At 61.2% G+C, this 22,533-nt stretch overlaps 4 protein-coding genes across 15 annotated transcripts; all 4 read left to right on the forward strand.

The window, feature by feature from the left end:
* The first annotated feature begins 282 nt into the window (after positions 1–282).
* LOC107324519 (serum amyloid P-component-like) lies at positions 283–1,762 on the forward strand. Its single transcript, XM_015884605.3, has 2 exons — positions 283–355; positions 910–1,762. Exons 1-2 carry the CDS (start codon positions 292–294, stop codon positions 1,527–1,529), a joined length of 684 nt encoding a protein of 227 aa, XP_015740091.2. The 5' UTR covers positions 283–291; the 3' UTR covers positions 1,530–1,762.
* Positions 1,763–2,026: 264 nt separating this feature from the next.
* Positions 2,027–3,530, forward strand: LOC107324518 (C-reactive protein-like). Its single transcript, XM_015884604.3, has 4 exons — positions 2,027–2,133; positions 2,303–2,402; positions 2,474–2,643; positions 2,810–3,530. The coding sequence occupies exons 1-4, from the start codon at positions 2,076–2,078 to the stop codon at positions 3,403–3,405; spliced, it is 924 nt and encodes a 307-aa protein (XP_015740090.2). The 5' UTR covers positions 2,027–2,075; the 3' UTR covers positions 3,406–3,530.
* Positions 3,496–5,715, forward strand: DUSP23 (dual specificity phosphatase 23). 8 transcript variants are annotated; one of them, XM_085524615.1, is made up of 5 exons: positions 3,871–4,000; positions 4,068–4,124; positions 4,651–4,917; positions 5,269–5,450; positions 5,556–5,715. In XM_085524615.1, the coding sequence occupies exons 3-5, from the start codon at positions 4,654–4,656 to the stop codon at positions 5,581–5,583; spliced, it is 474 nt and encodes a 157-aa protein (XP_085380741.1). In that variant the 5' UTR covers positions 3,871–4,000; positions 4,068–4,124; positions 4,651–4,653; the 3' UTR covers positions 5,584–5,715. The 8 variants fall into 8 exon arrangements, with proteins under 8 accessions (XP_085380742.1, XP_085380743.1, XP_085380744.1 ...); XM_085524616.1 differs by lacking the exons at positions 3,871–4,000; positions 4,068–4,124 and adding an exon at positions 3,496–3,563; XM_085524617.1 differs by lacking the exon at positions 4,068–4,124 and having other exon boundaries at positions 3,709–3,899; positions 4,870–4,917.
* A 103-nt stretch (positions 5,716–5,818) lies between these two features.
* On the forward strand, positions 5,819–20,703 carry IGSF9 (immunoglobulin superfamily member 9). Of its 5 annotated transcripts, none has more exons than XM_032449208.2 (20): positions 5,819–5,958; positions 9,633–9,818; positions 12,162–12,314; positions 13,383–13,534; positions 13,608–13,725; positions 13,807–13,948; positions 14,102–14,247; positions 14,324–14,466; positions 14,538–14,678; positions 14,764–14,880; positions 15,386–15,536; positions 15,626–15,749; positions 15,825–16,000; positions 16,085–16,335; positions 16,431–16,515; positions 17,984–18,154; positions 18,288–18,333; positions 18,578–19,627; positions 20,093–20,238; positions 20,374–20,703. In XM_032449208.2, exons 1-20 carry the CDS (start codon positions 5,952–5,954, stop codon positions 20,547–20,549), a joined length of 3,681 nt encoding a protein of 1,226 aa, XP_032305099.2. In that variant the 5' UTR covers positions 5,819–5,951; the 3' UTR covers positions 20,550–20,703. The 5 variants fall into 5 exon arrangements, with proteins under 5 accessions (XP_032305099.2, XP_032305101.2, XP_015740118.2 ...); XM_015884632.3 differs by lacking the exon at positions 5,819–5,958 and adding an exon at positions 8,766–9,011; XM_032449210.2 differs by lacking the exon at positions 9,633–9,818 and having other exon boundaries at positions 5,827–5,958.
* Positions 20,704–22,533: the final 1,830 nt, after the last annotated feature.

The raw sequence follows: 22,533 nt of genomic DNA on the forward strand, positions 1-22,533 counted from the left end.
GGGGGCACAGACAGCCCCAGAGGGTGCCCAGACACCATCAGAGGGCACACAGACAGAAGGGTTGGGGTTGAGGCGATGCTTTGTGGTGGGGGTGACCCCATAACTGGCCCCACACCACGCGCCTTGGGCTCAGCTCCAGGACGGCCCCGTGCATCAGCGCTGCAGCCGTGTGACAGCGTGAAATCACATCCCCATCGGTGCCAGAGGATGGGATTGGGGGATGGAGATCCCCTCCCACACACCCACCCACCCCATAAACCCAGTGTCCGCACCCAGAGCCACACCAGCACCATGGGCACCGCACCGATGTGGCTCATCGTCCTCAGCGCAGTCGCTGCTGTCATGGGCCAGGAAGGTATGGGGACAATGGGGGACGTCAGGGGAATGGGATGTGGCTTGGTGGGGGTGTCAGTCATTGGGGACGTCACTCAATGGGGACATCATGCAGTGGGGGTGTCACTCAGTGGGAACCTCATTGGGGACATCACACGGTCAGGACATCGCTCAATGGGGACATCATGCAATGGGGATGTCACTCAATGGGGATGTCACTCAGTGGGGATGTCATTTGGTGGGACATCATTTGGTGGGGCCATCACTTATTGGGGAAGTCACTCAATAGGGACTTCATACACTGGGGATGTCACTCAATGGGGAGGTCACTCAATGGGGACATCACCCAACGGGGACATCATGCAATGGGGATGTCACACATTGGGGATGTCACTCAGTGGGGATGTCTCTCAATGGGACGTCATTTGGTGGGGACATCATTTGGTGGGGACATCACTCAATGGGGCCGTCACTCAATGGGGACGTCATCCCTTATTGGAGTCACCACCCAGCAGAGCCACCCCCAAGGGAACGGGGAAAGGTGCAGAGCCCACCCCATCCCTTCCCCCCCCACAGACCTCTACAGAAAGGTGTTTGTGTTCCGGGAGGACCCCAGCCACGCATACGTACTGCTGCAGGCGAGGCCGGAGCATCCCATGCTCAACTTCACCGTGTGCCTGCGATCCTACACCGACCTCACCAGACCACACAGCCTTTTCTCCTACGCCACCAAAGCTCAAGACAACGAGATCCTCCTCTTTAAACCCAAACCTGGCGAGTACCGCTTCTACGTCGGGGGGAAATACGTCACCTTCCGCGTCCCCGAGAACCGTGGGGAATGGGAACACGTCTGTGCCAGCTGGGAGTCGGGCAGCGGCATCGCTGAGTTCTGGTTGAACGGGCGCCCGTGGCCCCGTAAAGGGCTGCAGAAGGGTTACGAGGTGGGCAACGAGGCGGTGGTGATGCTGGGGCAGGAGCAGGATGCCTACGGGGGAGGCTTCGATGTCTACAACTCGTTCACGGGGGAGATGGCAGATGTCTACCTGTGGGATGTGGGGCTGTCCCCGGATAAGATGCGCTCTGCATACCTGGCACTGAGGCTGCCACCCGCTCTGCTGGCCTGGGGACGCCTCCGCTATGAAGCCAAGGGGGATGTGGTGGTGAAACCACGGCTGCGTGAGGCACTGGGGGCCTGAGACCCCCCCAACATCCCCTCTCCCCCTTTGCTGTCCCCTCTGTATGGTGTCACCCACTCGGCACAACCATGGGGATGTGATGCTCAGGGAGATGGGGACACCCCCAACCCTGGGTCGCCCCTCTCCTGCTGACTCCCCATGGCACACAGTGCTGTCCCCATCCCTGTCCTGAGGACCCCGTCCTTCCCCTGCTCCAAAATAAACCATGAAAGCTCCAGGTGATGATAACAAAAGCGAGCACACATCAATCCCACTGGGGATGGGAGGGCATGGCGCGGATTTGGGGACGGCCCCTCCTTGATGGGTGTGGGGACACAATGATGGCAAAGGATGGGAGGGGGATGACGTGGATCTGGGGACGGGCCCTTGACCCCACACTTTCTGCCCCATGTTGCAAAAGTTGCTCACCACCCAATGTCCACACAGTGATCTATGGGTCAATGTCCACACAGTTGAGGCTGGGGATCAGTTGGCAGTGCTCTCTTTCTGGGAAGTCCATTGGAGTGGTGCCTCTGCCATTGTCACTGCGGTGGGGACGTGGGGACAATGCGGTTCTGCCTCCTCTTCTTCCTTGTGGGGCTCTGCAGCCTCACTGCCCCAGACGGTAGGGATGAAGGATCCTATAGGGAGCAGGCAGGGGGAGGACACATGGGGGTGGTGGCACAATGGGGATACAACACTGGACACCACAAAAGGGGACACATGGGGCTGTGATGGGGGGTGGCAGGGTGATGAACCCCCCTCCTATACCCCAGTGCCATCCTTCTGTCCAGGTGCTGCAGCCAGAATGAGTGCCCAGATTCAGAGCTCCCCCCAAGTGCCCTCTATGTACCACAGCCTGGTGCTGAGCTGCAAGGTCAATGGGGACACTGGGTAAGGCAACCCCCCACCCCACCCCACAACCACCCCACGGGCAAACCTGGGTGACACTGAGCCCCCCACAGCCCCAAGGAGTTTGTATGGGAGAAGAAAGGGATCCACAAACCATTGCAGAAAGGCCGCGCTGACATCCTCGTCTTCCGCTCCTTAAACAAAACCCACCTGGGCACCTACACCTGCACGGTCACCAGCCCTCAAGGTACCGCCGTGGCCACCTACAACCTTTGGACAGAAGGTAAAGAGGGGATAATCTGTCCCTATAGCTGTGCCCACATCACCCCAGCTCACCAACCCTCATGTTGAGATGCTGGAAGCCTCATGTTGGGCTTATAGTGGCCACTTCCACATCTGGTGTTTTCCCTCTATGAGGGACACTTGTTTTCTTTCCTTCTCTCTCCCAGACCTGAAATACAAACTGTTCGTGTTCCCCCAAGAATCCAATGATTCCCATGTGCTGGTGCAGGCTCAACCAGAACATCCCTTACTCAACTTCACCGTCTGCCTGCGTTCCTACACCGACCTCACCCGACCCTACAGCCTCTTTTCCTACGCCACCAAAAAGCAAGACAATGAGATCGTCCTCCTCAAATTCAAACCCACCGAGTACCGCTTCTACGTCGGGGGGGAATATGTCGCCTTCCGTGTCCCTGAGAGCCAAATGGCTCCAGAACGTGTCTGTGTCGCCTGGGAGTCACCCACGGGCATCGTGCGTTTCTGGTTGAACGGGAAACCGTGGCCCCGTAAAGGGCTGCAGAAGGGTTATGAGGTGGGCAATGAGGCCGTGGTGGTGCTGGGGCAGGAGCAGGATAACTATGGAGGTGGTTTCGATGCTATGCAGTCCTTTACTGGGGAGATCTCTGAGGTCTACATGTGGGATGTGGGGCTGAGCAACTCGGAAGTGAAATGGCTTGAGAATACTGAACCTTATGCCACCCCCATCTTCGGCTGGAGGAACTTCCCCTATAAGATTGAGGGTGAAGTGTACCTCGTGACTTAAGGCTCCCGACCACCACTGCCACCATTTAATGTGTGTCCATCCCCCCCCACCCCCCGCAGTCCCCTCTGCCTGACCTCCCTCCCCTGCACCAACATGGTAACAAATAAAAGGAATAGGACCCACAAGCAGCAGCTGGGTGGATTTCATGACGCAGTGGGGTGAGGAAAACACCTCTGTGGGGTCCCCCCTTGTCTCCCACTTTGGGGTCCCCCCTTGTCCCCATTTGGGGGGTCCCCAACTGTCCCCTACTTTGGGGTTCCTCCTCATCCCCATCCATGGAGACCCCCTGTCCCCCTCCGTGGGGCTGGGGAAAGGAGCCCCGGTCTCCCGGTACCTCCATGGGGTGCAGCCCCCAGCCCCAATAAGCCCCGCAGGGGATGCGGGGGGGAGGAGGGGGCTCCGCCTCCCGGTTCCGGCGCTGCGATCGATTCCGCCGTTCCCTGCAGCCCCGCTCCGCCCCCCCGCGGCCTTTCCCGGTACGGAGGGGCGAGAAGGTCCGGTGTAAAAGGGGGGGCTGAGGAGGGAGGGGCGGCCAGGCCGGGCCGGGCCCTCGGTTCGGGATAGGCCGCAGGGCCGGGGTTCCGGTTTGGGATAGGCCGCAGGGCCGGGGTCTCCTTTCGGGGTAGGCCGCAGAGCTAGGCCGGGGTCTCGGTTCGAGGTAGGCCGCAGGGCCGGGTCTCGGTTTGGGATAGGCCGCAGGGCCGGGGTCCCGGTTCGGGGTAGGCCGCAGGGCCGGGGTCTCGGTTCGGGATAGGCCGCGGGGCCGGGGTCTCGGTTCGGGACAGGCCGCAGGGCCGGGCCTGCTGAGTGCGGCCTACGGCGAGGGCGGGCCGGGAAGTGTGGGGGGGCGGGCGGCCGAGGGAGCCTGGGTGGGGCCGGGGGTGTTGGGGGAGGGATGGCCCGGGAGCTTTGCTGGGGCCAGGGGTGTTGAGGCCTAGCCTGGGTTGGGAATGGTGGGGGGGCTTCAAAGGGCCGGGGCAGGAGGCCTGGGTGGGCTGTGGGGTCTGGTTGGGGCTTGGGGGTCTGGGCTGGGGTGGTACTGGGGGGGTCTCAGGAAGCCTAGGCCAAGGGGGGGGATCCTGAGGGTTGTGGGGAGGGGTCTTAAGGAGAGCATGGAGGCCTGGGCTGGGATGTTGGGGTCTGGAGGGGGGCACAGCATGGGGGTCCTGAGCCTGCAGTGCTGGGGGGTCCCATAGGTGTGGGGTATGGCACAGCACCATCCCACGTCCCCATTGGACCCCGCAGGCGATGGTGGAGCCCCCCAACTTCTCATGGGTGGCAGAGGGGCGGCTGGCGGGGCTGGCCATGCCACGAGAACCGGGTCATTACCGCTTCCTGCTGGGCCAGGGCGTGAGGCACCTGGTGTCACTGTCTGAAAGGGCCCCCCCGCATCATGGCTGCTGCCCCACGCTGCAGCTCCATCGCTTCCGTGTGCCTGACTTCACCCCACCGACACCCGCACAGATCCAGAGCTTCCTGCAGCTGGTGGAGGAGGCCAATGGACGTGGGGAGGTACGAGCTGGGGGGGGTCTCAGAGGGGGACAACAAGTGGGGGTGGCAGAGGAGGTGGCACCGGGATAAGGGGGGTGATGTTGGAGTGCTTGGTGGGTGTCAGTGAGGTGGCACTAAGGTGGAGGTGGCACTGAGATGCCAAGGGGGTGATGGTGCCAGAGCTGCCAGGATGGGATACGTGATTCCATGGTGGGTGACACCATGAGCGGGGTGTCAACAGTGATGATGGAGGGGGGTGACACCAGTGATGATGGAGGGGGTGACACCGGTATGGAGTGGGTGATGTCAGGGTAGGTGACAGCAGGATGGAGGTCACAACCAGAGGGAGGTGATGCCTTTGTCACTGTGCAGGCGGTGGCTGTGCACTGTATGCTGGGGCATGGCCGGACGGGCACCATGTTGGCCTGCTACCTGGTGAAGACAAAGAAGATGAACGGCAGCGATGCCATCAAGGAGATCCGCAGGCTGAGGCCGGGCTCCATTGAGACACGGGAACAGGAACAAGCTGTCATGGAGTTCTACCAGCACTTCAGGTATGTGCAGCCCCCTGGGGGGGGGGTCTCTATGCCATGAAGACCATGGCAGGCACATCTACAGGGCCAAGAGCCCAACTGAGATATGGATCTGCCTCATTGTAGTGCTGGAGAGGACAGCAAGGAGGTGTGAGCAAACATGAGCATCTCTACAAGCAGCGCGTGCTGGATGGAGGGGAGATGCTCCCTGAGAAGCTTTGCCCGTCCTGCTTGGTGCCACCATCTGTCTTGTCCCCATTAAAGGACTTCTTGTTGCTCCTCTCCACTTCTGTTTGTGGAACTAAAGGGTCACCAGAGACCCCCCCCCATCTCCACCGTGTCCCACCGTTGCACCACGTTGACTTGCTGCCATCCCCGAGCTGCACTCCTCAGCCTTCATCCCAGTCATCACCGCTTGGAACCCATCAATAGCACCCGAAAATCAGGGATCCCATATCACAAGGCTCTGAATTTCAGCCTGCCATCCCCGGAGCTGGTCAACTGCCAATGCATTGACGCAACATGGAGGGTGAGAGCAATGTCAGCTCCCCAGGGCCGTCCCGGGACGTGGATGCTTAAAGTGAAGCTTAGATGGAATTTAGGCATCTCCGTTCCAAAAATCCAATCCTGAAAATCTCTTCTCAGCTCTTCCTAACCTTGGTGGCATTTAAATCCTAAGTGGCACGAAGCGTCACCGTCCCCATTGCCTGGTGTATGGCACAGTGCCGGAGCATGCGGTGCTCACCGGGTACCAGCTCATCACCTCCACCATGGGCTGGAGGACCCTCAGCTCCATCCACACACCTCCATGTCTCCAAATAGGATGGTGAAAACCCCAAATGCCATCATCTGCCACCAGAAATGCCCCACCATGGCGGTGACGTGCAGTTGGTTGGGGTCAGAGCTGGCATGGATGGGATGGAAGAGGTGGTGGTGGGGATGAGGAGACCCCAAAGTGGGCGCAGAGCAGCATTTAATGGGGTCATCAGCCCTACTTGGGGACTTGGAGATGTGGTTTCCCCTATGGGTGCCATCATGGCACTGAGGAAACCATGAAGCCATATGGGGACAAAAGGGGATTGTCACGTGCCGGCACCCAATACAGGTCATGGGTGGCCAGGGTGGGGGTAGGTGCCCCATGTTGAGGGTGTGGGGACATAGAAGGGGTCGGGGCCAGTGCAGAACGGTCCTAAGCCCACGGAGTCGCAGCTCTCACATGGGGCTGGGAGATGCAGAAAAGCAGCTTAACAGCAGAATTATTTCCTTTAACTCCTCTTACTTTAGCTCTGTCCTTAATAGTCTCCCATGCTCTGGGGGCCGGGCCAGGCCGAACTGAAGGGGAGGGGGACAGCGAGACCCCCACCTTGAGGAGGGGACAAGGATGGGGGCTTGGCCTCAGCATCCCCACTGCAGTGCTATGGGGATGGGCCATGCTGTGCCCCCAACCTGGCATGGACCCATTGGGGCCTGGTGGCATCTTAGGGTCAGGAATGGAGGATGTCCCCTCCCTGTTCCCCCCCAGCATCAGAGCCCCCAGGCTGGCTGACAGCCCAGCTCCGGCTCAACGCTGTGGGATGGGGACAGGGCTCTGGTGGCTGTACCCTCAATGGGGACACAGCTTGGGATTAAAGGGGTGATGGACGGGGTGGGAGAAGGCAGCCAGAGAGCAGCGGGGGGCGTGGGGGGGGCTGTCACAGGGATGCCTTTGGGGTGGCATGTGTGTGGGTGGTACATGGGATGGGATGGGATGGGATTTCATAGTTTCATAGTTTCATAGTTTCATAGTTTCATAGTTTCGTGCGGGTTGGAAGGGACCTTAGAGATCATCGAGTCCAGCCCCCGGGATTCGAGCCTCTGTGTAGCAGAGCGGCACTTCTACCACTTGCGCCACAGGGGGGATTCGAACACCCGGGCCCCAGTGTTGCAATGGGATGGGATGGGATGGGATGGGATGGGATGGGATGGGATGGGATGGGATGGGATGGGATGGGATGGAACAGCCATGGGATGGGATGGAATAGCATGGCATGGGATGGAATGGTATGGGATGGAATGGCTATGGCATGGGATGGAATAGCATGGCATGGCATGGCATGGCATGGGATGGGATGAGATGGACTGGCATGGGATGGCTTGCAGTCATAAAGCCATGGGATGTCCCCCCCTTGGAAGAGGATCTTTGAGCCCAACTCCTGGCTCTGCTTGTTTGGCAGGCTTAGGATGGCACAACATGGCATGGTGTGGGACAGCATGGGATGGGATGGGATGGCTTGGCACAGGATGGGATGGGACAGCCATAGCATGGCATGGACTGGACTGGGATGGGATGGAACAGCCATGGCACGGGATGGAATAGCATGGGATGGGATGGAATGGCATGGGATGGGATGGAATAGCATGGGATGGGATGGGATGGGATGGGATGGGATGGGATGGGATGGGATGGGATGGGATGGGATGGGATGGGATGGCATGGCATGGCATGGCATGGGATGGGATGAGATGGACTGGCATGGGATGGCTTGCAGTCATAAAGCCATGGGATGTCCCCCCCTTGGAAGTGGACCTTTAAGCCCAACTCTTGGCTCTGCTTGTCTGGCAGGCTTAGGATGGCACAACCCGGCATGGTGTGGGACAGCATGGCACAGGATGGAATAGCATGGCATGGGATGGGATGGGATGGGATGGGATGGGATGGGATGGGATGGGATGGGATGGGATGGGATGGAACAGCCATGGCATGGGATGGAATGGCATGGCATGGCATGGAATAGCATGGTATGGGATGGAACAGCATGGGATGGGAAGGCATGGAATGGCATAGGATGGGATGGGTTGGGATGGGATGGGATGGGATGGGATGGGATGGGATGGGATGGGATGGGATGGAACAGCCATGGCATGGGATGGAATAGGATTGTATGGGATGGAATGGCATGGCATGGGATGGAATAGCATGGAATGGGATGGGATGGGAATTGCATGGCATAGAATAGCATGGCATGGGATGGAATAGAATATCCCCCCTTGGAAGTGGATCTTTGAGCCCAACTCCTGGCTCTGCTTGCCCGGCAGGCTTAGGATGGCACAGCCCGGCACGGTGTGGGACAGCATGGCACGGGCTGGGATGGCCTGGCACAGGATGGGATGGCCTGGCCCTGCACGCCATGCACCCCACACCCCCTGCCCCCCCTACACCCTTAACCCCCCCATCCCTCCCCATCCTACACCTCCATCACCCCGATGCTCCCCTCTCCCCTCCCCCTCCCCACCATTGGCTGCCAGCAAGCTTCAGTTACCAAGGGAACCACCAATCAGAAGCGCCGCAGCGAGGAGGGGGCGTGTCTTATCCAGGCCCCTCCCCCCGCGGTGGCTGTGGCGGCGCGGTCGGTTCGGTCCCGGTTCGGGAGATGAAGAACCGACACCTGCCCCCGGTTCGGGGCCTCGGGGAGCCGGTGGGATCCCTGCTGAGCTCCGCCGGTGGGACCCGGTAACGGGAGCGAGGCTGCGGGACGGGGAGGATCTGTGCTATGCGGTGGTGGCTCCGCGCGGCCTTCCTCAGCCTGCTCGCTGGCACCGACGGTACCTCACGGCGGGACCGGGGGGGTTCGGCTCCGGGTTCGGCTCCGGGTTCGGCCCCGTTCGGTTCTGCGTTAGGCCCCGGGTTCGGCCTCGGGTTCAGCCCCCGCGTTCGGTTCCGGGTTCGGCCCCGTTCGGCTCCGGGTTCGGTTCTGCGTTAAGCCTCGGGTTCGGCCCCCGCGTTCGGCCCCGTTCGGCTCCGGGTTCGGCTCCATTCGGCCCTGTTCGGGCCCCGCGTTCGGCTCCGGGTTCGGCTCCGTTCGGTCCCGTTCGGTCCCGTTCGGCCTCGGGTTCGGCCCCGTTCGGCCCCGAGTTCGGCCCCGTTCGGCCCCGTTCGGGCCCCGCGTTCGGCCTCGAGTTCGGTCCCGTTCGGCTCCGAGTTCGGCCCCGTTCGGTCCCTTTCGGCCCCGCGTTCGGCCCCGGGTACGGGCCCCAGGGTTCGGCCCCGGGTTCGGCTCTGAGTTCGGCCCCTTTTGGCCCCAGGGTTCGGCCCCGTTCGGCTCAGAGTTCGGCCCCGGGTTCGGCCCCGTTTGGGCCCCGGGTTCGCCTCTTTCGGCCCCCGGGTTCGGTCCCCGTTCGTCCCGGTTCGGCCCCGGTCCCACATGTGTTCCCGTCCCGGTGCAGGCAGCGGGCAGAGCGGGGCCGTGGTTGGCCGCGTCGGGGACAGCGCCGTGTTGGGCTGCGACCTGTTGGGCTCCCAGCCGGGCCGGCCGCCGCTCTACGTGATCGAGTGGGTGCGAGTCGGCTTCGTCCTCCCCATCTTCATCAAGTTCGGCCTCTATTCACCACGCGTGGACCCGGAGTACATCGGTGAGGGGCTCAAAGGGGGCACTGCGGGCTGGGGGGGTTCAGTGGGTCTCTATGGGGTGGTGGGGGGCCCATATGGGTTAAGGCCCCTGAGCTCAGCCCCTTATGGCTCGTGGTCCCATTGAAGTTCTGCAGCATTGACTTCTATCATTCACTGCCCCATAAGATGCTCAATTCTGTCCCCACTGGGTCCTTGTGAGCAGCCCTATAATTCTGGGCCCCATAAAGACCCCAAACCCCCCAGGTCATGTCCCCTATGGGTCACTGTGGAGAGCCCAGAGCTCATAGTCTCCATCCTCTGTGGGTCACAGTCCCCTTGAAGGCCCTGACCCCCATTGCTCTGACCCATATGGGTTACAGCCCCCATAAAGACCTGTCCCCTATGGGTCACAGTCCCTATAAAGGCTCTGAGCCCCAGGGATCTGTCCCCAGTGGGTCCCAGTTCCCCCCTATGGGTCACAGTCCCTATAAAGGCTCTGAGCCCCAAGGATCTGTCCCCAGTGGGTCCCAGTTCCCCCCTATGGGTCACAGTCCCCATGAACACCTGATCCCCATATGTGTGGGTCCCCTGACCTCTGTCTGCTGTGTGTTGTGATCCCCATGGAGGGTTCTGGACCCCTTGATGGTCTCCCCCAAAGCCTTTGAGTGTTGTCCCCATTGGGACCCTATGGGTCACGGTCCCTATAAAGCCCTATCCTCTGTTCCTTATGGGTCACATTCCCCATAGCCTATGGTTCTCCAATGGGTCACAGCCCCCATGCGATGAGCCCCTTTGTCCCCTATGGGTCACAGTCCCCCCCCATAGACCCCACTGCCCTGCATGGCCCCGAGGTTGTTTATGGGGCAGGGATTTGGCCCTTCAGCAGCTCAGCCGTGGCGTGGGAGGGCCGATCCCATATGATGGTGACCAGGAAACCCCCCCCCCCCCCCCTCTAGGTGACAGTAACCCCATAGTGACAACACACCTGGTGACACCAAACCCTGCTCTCAGTGGGGCCCCATAGCTCCGGTTACCTACAGAGCTCAGGTTTCCCTATGGGCAGGCAGCAGGTGGGGCTTGGCTTTGTCCCTTGTGGTCCCTATAGTGTCACCGACACCCCAGGGTTGATAATGGGGGTGAATGAATTGGGGTGGGGGGGCACCAAACTCAGCCTGGCAGCCTTGACCCCAAACAGCTCCAGTGTCACCTGTGGAGCCCCTAATGTCGTCTGGTGCCGCTTTAGGGACACGAGTGGGCTGCAGCCATCGCCACCAAAGTATTTAAGGGGGGGGAATGGGGTCATTCATCCCCACCTGCCGCTGTGCCCCCTGGTTATGGGGTGGGTGGGGGGGTGCTGTCCCCCATCGTGGTCCCTGCATCCCCCCCATGGCGGTGGCTGCTTGTCCCCTTTGTGTCCCTTTGAATGGCGGTTGCCAGGGGGATTTCGGTGGGGAGGGCAGCGGTTGTTTTGTTATCGGTGGGGGGAGGAGGAGCAGCAGTTGGGGCCGGCGTTGGGGGGGGATTAGGGGCGTCCCCTGAGCTCTGAGCCGCGCCAAAGGGACCTTTGTTCGGAGCCCGCTGTTCCCAGAGCCTGGCTGTGGGGCTGCCCCACACATCCCAGCGGTGCCGTGCCCTCATTCCCATCCCTCCCACGGTCCCCATCACCTCCTGGGAAAGGCAAATATGGGAGAGGCTGGAGGGAAACCAAAGCTGCACGTGGTTTGAAACTGCATTCCCTAAACCGCCCAACCCGTTCCTGCTTCTTCATCATCATAATCATCCTCACCGGGCATGTCTGGCTGGTGCAGCACCCACATGGGGACATTAGGGACACACAATGGGGACCCTGGGGGCACAAGACACCCCCAATGGTAAAACTCAATGGGAGCCACCTGCTGGCGTGCTGCTCTGCCCTCTCACCCCGCTGCTGCCCCATAGATGATGGCATATGTGGGGCAGAGCAATGGGGTTTGGGGGTTCTGTGGTGCCGGCTGCACCCCGGCATTGCTGAGCCAATATTGCAGTGCATGTCTGAGCCGATTACGGCTCTGATAATAGCGCAGGGGGATTAGGGGGCTGTGCTGGTTCTGCTTCTCCTCCTTCTCCTCCTCCTCATCCAAAGGGATGGCGTGGGGTGAGCACCCCAATACACAGGGCTGGCTCCCACCCGTGGCTCAGTGGTGTTTGATGCCATGGGGTGCTGCTCGGGGGTCTCCATACCCCACAGCATGGCAGGGATGAGGAGTGCGGGGGTGGGCCGAGGCTTAACAGGGCTCTGAGGGTGAGCAGCTCTGATAGGGGGGGTCAGGAGGGGGGGGACACACAGGGTTGTCCCCAAGCAATGCCGTGAGCTCGTCATCCCGCAGGTCGCGTGCGGATTGAGGAGGGAGCATCGCTGCGCATCGACCTGCTGCGCGCTGAGGATCAGGGCTGGTACGAGTGCAGGGTGCTCTTCCTCGACCGCCCCAGCGCTGATGCTGACTTCCAGAACGGGACCTGGATTCACCTCACTGTTAACGGTACGGATGGGTTGGAGGGGTCCAGGTGCTGACATGATGCTGGTGGTCCACCCTGTGGTGGCTTCGTGCATCTCTTTGTCACCCTGTTCTCCATGTCTGGGGTGGGCGCTTGTTGTGGTCCTCTCTTTGTGCTGCCATGGGGTGGATTCTACTGCCCCCTATTGCCCCCCTTGCAGGATGGAGATGGTGGTGGGGAGGAGGATGGAGATGGTGGTGGGGAGGAGGATGGAGATGGTGGGGAGGAGGATGGAGATGGTGGTGGGGATGAGGATGGAGATGGTGGGGAGGAGGATGGAGATGGTGGTGGGGAGGAGGATGGAGATGGTGGTGGGGAGGAGGATGGAGATGGTGGTGGGGAGGAGGATGGAGATGGTGGTGGGGAGGAGGATGGAGATGGTGGTGGGGAGGAGGATGGAGATGGTGGTGGGGAGGAGGATGGAGATGGTGGTGGGGAGGAGGATGGAGATGGTGGTGGGGAGGAGGATGGAGATGGTGGTGGGGAGGAGGATGGAGATGGTGGTGGGGAGGAGGATGGAGATGGTGGTGGGGAGGAGGATGGAGATGGTGGTGGGGAGGAGGATGGAGATGAAGATGGAGATGGTGGTGGGGATGAAGGTGGAGATGGTGGTGGGGAGGAGGATGGAGATGAGGATGGAGATGGTGGCGGGGAGGAGGATGGAGATGGTGGCGGGGAGGAGGATGGAGATGGTGGCGGGGAGGAGGATGGAGATGGTGGCGGGGAGGAGGATGGAGATGGTGGTGGGGAGGAGGATGGAGATGGTGGTGGGGATGAAGATGGAGATGAAGATGGAGATGGTGGTGGGGAGGAGGATGGAGATGAGGATGGAGATGGTGGTGGGGAGGAGGATGGAGATGGTGGCGGGGAGGAGGATGGAGATGGTGGTGGGGATGAGGATGGGGATGAGGATGGAGATGAGGATGGAGATGTTGTTGGAGATGGGAAGGGGATGGGACAATCACCACCCATTGCAGGACGGGATCCCACCCCAGACCCCTCGCACTCAGGGCTGGGGCTAAATCCTCTCTTTCCTGTGTTTCTCTTCCCAGCACCCCCAACCTTCCTGGTGACCCCCCCTGCATTTGTGGAGGTACGAGACCGCGACGCGCTGAGCCTCACCTGCACGGCCGTGGGCAACCCACAGCCTATCATCAGCTGGAAGAGGAGTGACCTGGCCCTGCAGAGTGGGGACACAGTGCAGGTGAGTGAGCTCAGTGTGACACCAACGGGGGGGGGACCCATCTCATATTGTCCCTATTGGTGACCTATTGCAGGTGAGGAACGGGACGCTGAGCATCGCTGCGGTGGAGCGCGCCAGTGCAGGCACCTACACGTGCCATGCGTCCAGCAAGGAGGGCACCATCACCCACACCACCCGTGTGCTGGTGCAGGGTGAGACCAGGACCACCTCGGGGTGGGGAGGGGGTCCCATCCTCATTGGTCTTAGCCCTCATGGTCCCCTTTGCTTCATAGGGCCGCCCGTCATCGTGGTGCCACCGCAGAACATCACTGTTAACGTCTCCCAAGATGCCTTCCTGGCCTGCCAGGCTGAGGCCTACCCAGGAAACCTCACCTACACCTGGTTCCAGGGCAGCAGCAACGTGTTCCACCTCAGGTACCGGGAATGGCACTGCTGTGGCTGTGGGTTCATGGTGGATGGAGGCAATGGGACTTTGGGTATCTGGGCACCTTTGGCTGTGATGGGAGTGTGATGAAGGGCTTCCTCCATCCTTGCTGTGCCCTTTTCCACCCCCTCATCTCCTCACAGTCACCTCCAGGCACGGGTGCGTATCCTGGTGGATGGGAGCCTCCTGCTCCAGCGAACCATCCCAGATGATGCTGGCAAATACACCTGCATCGCCAGCAACGGGCTGTGGAAGCCGCCTTCAGCCTCAGCCTTCATCACAGTGCTGTGTAAGAGCCTTGGGGTTCCCTATGGGGTCACTGTGGGGTCCCTGGCACCTTCCTATCACCCCTCTCGTCCCCACAGACCCAGCACAGGTGACCACCATGCTCCCAGAGACCCACCTGCCCAAGGGGATGCGAGGCATCATCCGCTGCCCCACCAGAGCCAACCCCCCTCTGCTCTCTGTCAGCTGGACACGGGACGGGCACCCACTGGAGCTGGGCAAGGTAGGGCTGCGTGTGCCCACCCCACAGCATCCCAGTGCCCCTTTGGCTTCATCCTTCTTCCTTCCTCCCAGTTCCCAGGGTGGTCCACGAGACCTGATGGCTCCATCGTCATCGCCACGGGGAATGATGATGCTCTGGGGGTTTACACCTGTACCCCATACAACAGCTACGGCACCGCCGGCGCATCCCGACCCACTCGTGTCCTGCTCAAGGTGAGGGTGAGGAGTGGGGATGTCACTACAGCCCCATCCTGCTGTGTGCTGTCACCATCCCCAGCACCACGTGTGGCTCTTCCAGGACCCCCCCAGCTTCACGGTGCGTCCCAAGGAGGAATACTTCCAAGAGGTGGGCAGGGAGCTGGTGATCCCTTGCATGGCCCATGGGGACCCCCCACCCACCGTCACCTGGGGGAAGGTAAGGGGGAGCCCACATGGGGGGTCAGAGTGGGTTTTGTCCTTCTTGGGGTGAGGGTGGGGATGAAGGTGATGGGGATGGGGGGGTCAGGGATGGTGGGGATGGGGTTGATGGGTGTGGGGGGATGGGGATGGAGATGGGGTGAGGATAGAGGTGGGATAATGAAGGACAGATGGAGATGGTGCAGATGGTGGGGAGGAGGATGGAGATGGTGCAGATGGTGGGGAGGAGGATGGAGATGGTGATGGGGATGAGGATGGAGAAGGTGGTGGAGATGGTGATGGGGAGGAGGATGGAGATGATGGTGGAGATGGTGATGGGGAGGAGGATGGAGATGGTGATGAGGAGGAGGATGGAGATGGTGGTGGAGATGATGGTGGGGAGGAGGATGGAGATGGTGATGGGGAGGAGGATGGAGATGGTGATGGGGAGGAGGGTGGAGATGGTGGTGGAGATGGGAAGGGGATGGTACAGTCACCACCATCAGCGTGTCCCTGCCATGCAGGTGGGCAGTGCAGGGCAGATTGGTGCCCAGGTGGATGGGAACAGCAGCCTCATCTTTCACCCACTCATCAAGGAGCAGCACGGGGTGTGGGAGTGCACAGCCACCAACGCAGTGGCCAGCGTCAGCACTGCCACCACCGTCCACGTGCTGGGTGAGTGGGACAGGGGTCATCTGCAGGTGGGGCAGGATGGATGTGCTTTGGTGATACACCCTACATGGTCTCTCTGCCTTCATCCCCAGGAACCAGCCCTCACGCCGTCACCAACGTCTCCGTGCTCCCGCTCCTGTTGGCAGCCAACATCTCCTGGGAGCCAGGCTTTGATGGAGGCTACTTCCAAAGGTTCAGCGTCTGGTACACACCGTTGTGAGTCCCCCTCTGATGGCACCAACTGTCCCTTCCCATCCCTCAGCCGTGGCTCAGGGCTCTGTGTCCCCATAGGGTGAAGCACCCACCCCGTGCCCACCACGACTGGGTGTCGCTGGCGGTGCCGCCGGGGGCTCAGCACCTCTTGGTGGAGAACCTGCAGCCAGACACCAGCTATCAGTTCAGCGTGCTGGCTCAGAACAAGCTGGGCAGTGGTCCCTTCAGCCAGATCGTCACCTCCGTGCCCAGGGGTGAGAGCAGAGCACACAACACCCCCCAAATATCCCCTAAAAGATGGCAAGCCCCCTATTTCCACCCCATTCTTACCCACCCAGGCTTCCCAGTGACCACAGTGCCTCCAGAGCCGCCAGCTGTCACCGTGCACATCCTGCTGTCCCCACCACAGGCTCTGAGTGCCAACCAGACGGCGCGGGGGGTCCTGCTTCGTTGGCAGCCCCCGGTGCAGCTCTCAGTGCCGCTGAGCGGTTACGCCTTGGAGCTGCGGCAGGACCGGGGCGGTTGGGAGGTGCTGGAGCGCTCCATCCCCAGCACAGAGAGCCAGGTGCTGGTACCGGGGCTCATCAAGGTGAGGGTCTGCGTGGTGGTGGGTTGGAGGGGAGTGTCTTGCCAAGGAGGGGCTGCAGTAAATAAGGGGTGATGGTGCTCTTTCTGTCCCCATAGGACGCCTTCTATGAGTTCCGCCTGGTGGCCTTTGCTGGCAGCTACATCAGCGACCCCAGCAACACGGTGAACGTCTCCACGGCAGGTGAGGGCTGCAGCCACCCCCTGCCCCCAACCAGGGGGCAGAAATAAAGACTGATGGGATGTTTGGGGTGGGAAGAGACTTCCAAGGTCATCTAGTTACGACCGCCGTACTATAGGTAGGGACATCATTAGACCAGGTCGTTCAAAGCCCCATTCAGCCTGGCCTTGAACACCTCCAATGGAGTGGTTGGGTTGGAAAGGTCCTTACAGATCCCAGAGACATGGAACAGTTGGTTTGAATCGAGTTGGAGAGGTCCTAACAGATTCCAGAGACATAGAATGGTCAGATTGGGTTGGAAAAGTCGTTACAGATCACAGAGACGTGGAATAGTTTGGTTGGGTTGGAAGGGTCCTTACATATAGCAGAGACATGGGATAGTTGGGTTGGAAGGGTCCTAACAGATCCTGGAGACGTGGACCAGTTGGTTTAAATCAAGTTGGAGAGGTCCTAACAGATTCCAGAGACATGGAATGGTCTGATTGGGTTGGAAAGCTCCTTAAAGATCCCAGAGACATGGAATAGTTGGGTTGTAAGGGTCCTTACAGATCACAGAGACATAGAAAAGTTGGTTTGAATTAAGTTGGAGAGGTCCTAGCAGATTCCAGAGACATAGAATGGTCAGATTGGGTTGGAAAGGTCCTTACAGATCCCAGAGACATGGAATGGTTGGATTGGGTTGGAAAGGCCCTTACTATCCCAGAGACGTAGAATAGTTGGGTTGGAAAGGTCCTTACAGATCAAAGAGACATGGAATAGTTGGGTTGGAAAGGCCCTTAAAGATCCCAGAGACATGGAATAGTTGGGTTGGAAGGGTCCTTACAGATCACAAAGACATGGAATAGTTGGATTGGAAAGGTCCTTACAGATCCCAGAGACATGGAATGTTCAGATTGGGTTGGAAAGGTCCTTACAGATCACAGAGACGTTGAATAGTTGGGTTGGGTTGGAAAGGTCCTTACAGGTCCCAGAGACATGGAATAGTTGGGTTGGGTTGGAAAGGTCCTAGCAGATCACAGAGGAATGGAACAGTTGGGCTGGAAGCATCCTTACAGATCCCAGAGACATGGAATGGTCAGGTTGGGTTGGAAAGGCCCTTAAAGATCCCAGAGATATAGAACAGTTGGGTTGGTAGGATCCTTACAGATCCCAGAGACGTGGAATGGTCAGATTGGGTTGGAAAGGTCCTTACAGATCACAAAGACATGGCACAGTTGCTTTGGAAAGGTCCTAACTCGCGGAATCACTCAGTTGTTCTTTATTTTTACCAACCTACGTGCCATTCCAAACAGCCAACGAGACACCAATTCCTACAAAAAGCTTTTAGCAAAGCACAAACCTCCTTAACAGCCCTCACGGGAAGAGAGGCCGTGCTCTGTGCCCTTCATTGATTCTCCCCCTTAAAAGGGAACGCTGCAGGGCACATCTATGGCCCTTTGTAAGACCCATCCCCATCTCCCACCCACTGCAGGGATGGAGGTGTACCCATCCCGTACACAGCTCCCCGAGCTGCTCCCGCAGCCTGTGCTGGCCGGGGTGATCGGTGGGATCTGCTTCCTCAGCGTGGCCATCATCTTCAGCACCACGGCCGCCTGCATCATGAACCGGCGCCGCGCCGCCCGCGTCCAGAAGAGACGCCAAGGTAATGAATTGGATGTGAGGAAGGGGATAGGAAAGAGAATGGAGGGGGTCCTTGGCTTTGTGTGCATGACCTTGTGTCATCTCATCTCTATGTGTGATCCCCCCCCCCCCGTTGTGTTCTCATGGCCTTCCAGATCCACCGCTTGTCTTCTCCCCCAACAAGAAGCTCCCAGCTGCGCAGTAAGTCGCGCCCCACACCATTGCCCCACATCTCACTGTGCTCTTCCCCCCCATCGTTGCTGGGTTCGGGGCAGGGAGTTGGGCTCGGGGTGTCACCCATGGGTGCTGTGCTTTTCCCTGTGTGGGGTTTTAGCTGAAGAAAGCAGACAGAGCACAGCACCCATTGGGAATCCCACTGTGAGCCCCCTAAATAACGGGGAGGCATCGGATGCATCCAAGTGCAGCGGTTCTCTTCTCCTTCCAGCCCTTCTCACACCTCTGATAGCCCACCCAGCACGGCCAAGATGAAGCTACAACCCTCCCCATGCCCCAGCCTGCGTCGGGCTCTGCTATGGGGTGAGAAGGCAGGCACCAGCCTGGGGCTGAGCATCGCGGGGGGGTCCGGTGCTGGATACACCCTCTATGAGAGCCACGTTGGAGAGCACGTCCCATTGGAGCGCATCCGCCGTGGCCCCGACGGCCGCTTTGTGGTGGAGACCACCGAGACGACCCCCCCACAGCAGGACCCCCCCTCTGCACGTAGCCAGGAGACGGAGCCCATCTGGCACAAGGAGGTGGCGTTACGCCCTCGCCCCCCCGGGAACACCCCCTCGTCCTCCAGCCGCCGTCGGGGTCGATACTTTGGATACGGCAGCAGCAGCCCCGTGGATGAAGGCGCCGCTCTGTGCATCGTGGATGTCAGCCCTGTGGCCTCTGCCACCACTCTGCCTTATAGCCCCAGCCCCCCCAGCACCCGCTGGGACTCTTTACCCCCCCGGGGCACCCCCCCAGACTCCAACACCCCCCAACGGACCGCGTCCCCCCCACCCCAAAGCGGCATCCTGCAGTACCTCAGCCTGCCCTTCTTCAAGGAGATGTGTGTGGATGGCGACTGGCCCCCCCCCGAAGAACTATCACAGCCCCCCACACCCCCAAAACAGCAGCCTGGGATGGGGCAGGACTGCACGGACCCATGTGCCAAGCTCCCCCCGACCCCCACCCTCTTACAGCCCCCCAAGGTGCCGCTGGGTCCCGTTAAGGCCTCGCTGCCCGGCCCCCCTGTATGGTCGACCCCCCCAGAACCGACCCGCCGTGTCCCCCCCATTGATAAGACTGAAAGCAGGGAGGTGCCCCCCCCCGAGAAACTACCCCGGGGCAGCCTGACCAGCCAGAGCAGCGGCCGTGGCAGCGCATCCTTCCTGCGGCCCCCATCCCTTGCACCATCCCTGGGGGGGGCTGGACCTGGTACCCCCATGGGGGATGGGGGCAGCTGGAAGGTGGGCAATGAAATGGTCCCCAACGTGGGGGGAAAAAGGTGAGGAGGGGGATGGGGACAGCAGGGGGATGGGGGTGGGAATAGGGACAAGGGGATGGGGGTGGCACTTGGGGATGGGGACATGGTGACACTTGGGGGTGGGAATAGGGACAGGGGGATGATGATGGTGGCACTTGGGGATGGGGGCAGTAGTGAGAGTTGAGCTTGGGGACATGGGGACGATGGGGACATTTGGGTGTGGGGATGGAGGGATGCTCAGTGGCCATTGGGACACAGACATGGGGTCACTTGGGGCTGGGGGCAGTGGGATGCTCAGTGGCTGTGGGGACACAGGGGACATAGAGATGGTGTCACTTTAGGGATGGGATGGAGGCAATGGTGACACTTGGGGACAGATAACAGGGATGTTGGGGGGACACGGGTGACACTTGGGCACGGGGATGGGGACACAATGGTGGCACATGGGGGGCAATGGAGCCTCCTCCTTCCCATCTGTCCCCATAGGAGGGACACCTCGGTGGATGAGAGCTACGAATGGGACGCCGAGGTGACACTGACCACCGACCTGCTGGCAGCCCTGCAGCTCTATGGCAGCTCAGAGCCCCCCCGGCCCCTCCCCACCATCACCCTCCGGGACCTCGAGCATCAAAGTGAGTCCATAACAGCGGTGATAAACCCTCCCATTGGGGGATAGGGGGGGCGGGGGGGGTGTAGCTTAGCTGCCCCACTTCGGCTCTTAGTATAGAGGGGGGGGGGGTCACGCTGTGCTGCTGCTCTCCCCGCAGAGCCGGGTGGTTCCAAGCCGGTGACTTCGGTGGCTGCGGAGTCGTTGGTGGCGGCGGGGGGACCCCCCCCCCAGCACGGGCGGCACAGGGAGGGGGCACAGCAACGGAGGAGGCAGCGCTCGGGAGGGGGCCGGGGGGGCTGCGGTGAGCGCTGTGAGCTGGCCACGCTGCTCTAAGAGCCCCATAGGGCTCTATGAGGATGGGGGCGTGTCCCCGCCCGTCCGTCCCCCCCCCCAACCCTCCTCAGTGCTTTATGGGGTGGGGGGGTGACCCCCTGCAGGGTCCCCTGTGTGGGGCGGGGGGGGGGTGGAATAAAGAGATGTGATGATAGAGCTGGCACTGTGCTCACCCCCCCCCCAACCCCATGAGTCCCCCCCTATAACACACTGGTGCCTGGATCCCCCCCATCTCCCCCCTCCTGGTACTTTCCATCCTCACAGCTCCCCACCCCCTCCACCTCCCATTCCCATTGCACCCCATATCAGCCCCCCCACCCCATCACCCCCCCCCATCCCCATCACACTCTCCTATTACCCCCCCATCCCCATAACCCCCCCCCATCCTTCCACCCCCCCCATTCCCATCACCCAATCCCCATTGCCTCCCATCACCCCCCCCATCCCCATCCTACCACTCCCATACCCCATTGCCCCCCCCTTCATCCCCGGGTACCCCCCACCCTCAGACCCCCCCCCATCCCTATTACCCCCCCATTCCCATCACCACCACCCCCCCTACACCCTGTGCCCCTCATCCTCCTCCTCCCCATATACTCTTTGGTGTCGCTGTGCCCTCCCCACCCCCCCTCGGCTCTATAGGGCCGTCCTATACCCCCCCATTCCCCCCCCCCCCAGCTGCCCCCCGGTCGCTGCCCCGGGCAGGGCGGGGGCGGAGGGGGCGTGGTTATAGCGGAGGTGGGCGTGGCCTGCGCGGATGTGGGCGTGGCCTGCGCGCAGCGTGCCCTTATATGGTCAAAGCGCGGGAGGGCGTCACGGTGGGCGGGGCCAAATGGATGAGTGACGTCAGCGCTGAGCTCGGGGGGTTCCGGGGGGGGTCAGGGGGGGTCAGCGAGGGGTGGTGTCCCCACTGTGTCCCCGTGTCACCCCCCTCTATATCACCCCCCTTATGTCACCCATTGGGTGCTGTCCCCCCATGTCCCCCTACCAGACGTGCTGTCCCCAAGGGTCCCAGCCCCCCCCCCCAACCCCCCCACTCCCACGCTCCCCCCATGTTATACCCTCTCTATATCACCCTACAGTTGGTGACCCCCCCCCCCCATATCACTATGGTTAGTGACCCCCACCCCCCCCATATCACCCTATACTTGTTGACCCCCCCCCATATCACCCTATACTTGGTGCCCCCACCCCTTTGTCCCCCTACCCCCCTCTCCGTGTCACCCCACTGTCCCCATCACCCCAATGTGTGACCCCCATTACCCCCCCCATCCCATTGCCACCCCCCCACATCCTATAGGGTCACCACGTGCCACTTCCCACCCTATCCCCCCCCCTCCCCCCCCATTAACTGTCCTTCTCAGCACCGGAAACCCCCCCTGGGGGGGGGGGGGGGGAACCCCAGGGGACCCGGCCACGTGGCACCTCTGGGTGTCCCCATATTGGGGTCCCCACTGCGTGCCACCATCCGTGTAACACGGGGGGGGGGGAGAAGGAAGGAAGGGGGTGATATGGGGGGGGTGATATGGGGGGGTTGATATGGGGTGGGGGAGGCGCCGGTGGCCTCGTGCCGAGGTTGTGTTTGTTGTTTTGGTGGCTCTCCCCATGGAGACGGAGGCGCTTGGGCGGCTGCCACGGGCCCTCCCCGCCCATGGGGACAGCGCCAGGGCTGGGGACATTGCGGCTCTGCACCCCCCCACCCCACAACCCCCCCCCCCCCCACCCCACAACCACCCCCCCCCACCAGCCTGTGTCACCATCAGAGCCACCGCGACCCATCGCTGACCCCCATCACCCCCCCCCCCCCCCAGTCCCCATCACAGCCTCCGCCCCCCCCCCCCCCACGGCCATCGCAGCCATTGTGTCCCCATCCACCCCATCCCAATCACAGCGACCCCCCCCCCATCCCATGCCCCCCACAGCCCCCCCATTATCACTCCTATCCCCACCATTGCCCCCCAATGCGGTCACCCCATTACCCACC

This window comes from Coturnix japonica, chromosome 27, assembly GCF_054131305.1.
Source record: "Coturnix japonica strain WE chromosome 27, WE-NBRP24, whole genome shotgun sequence".
NCBI lineage: Eukaryota > Metazoa > Chordata > Aves > Galliformes > Phasianidae > Coturnix > Coturnix japonica.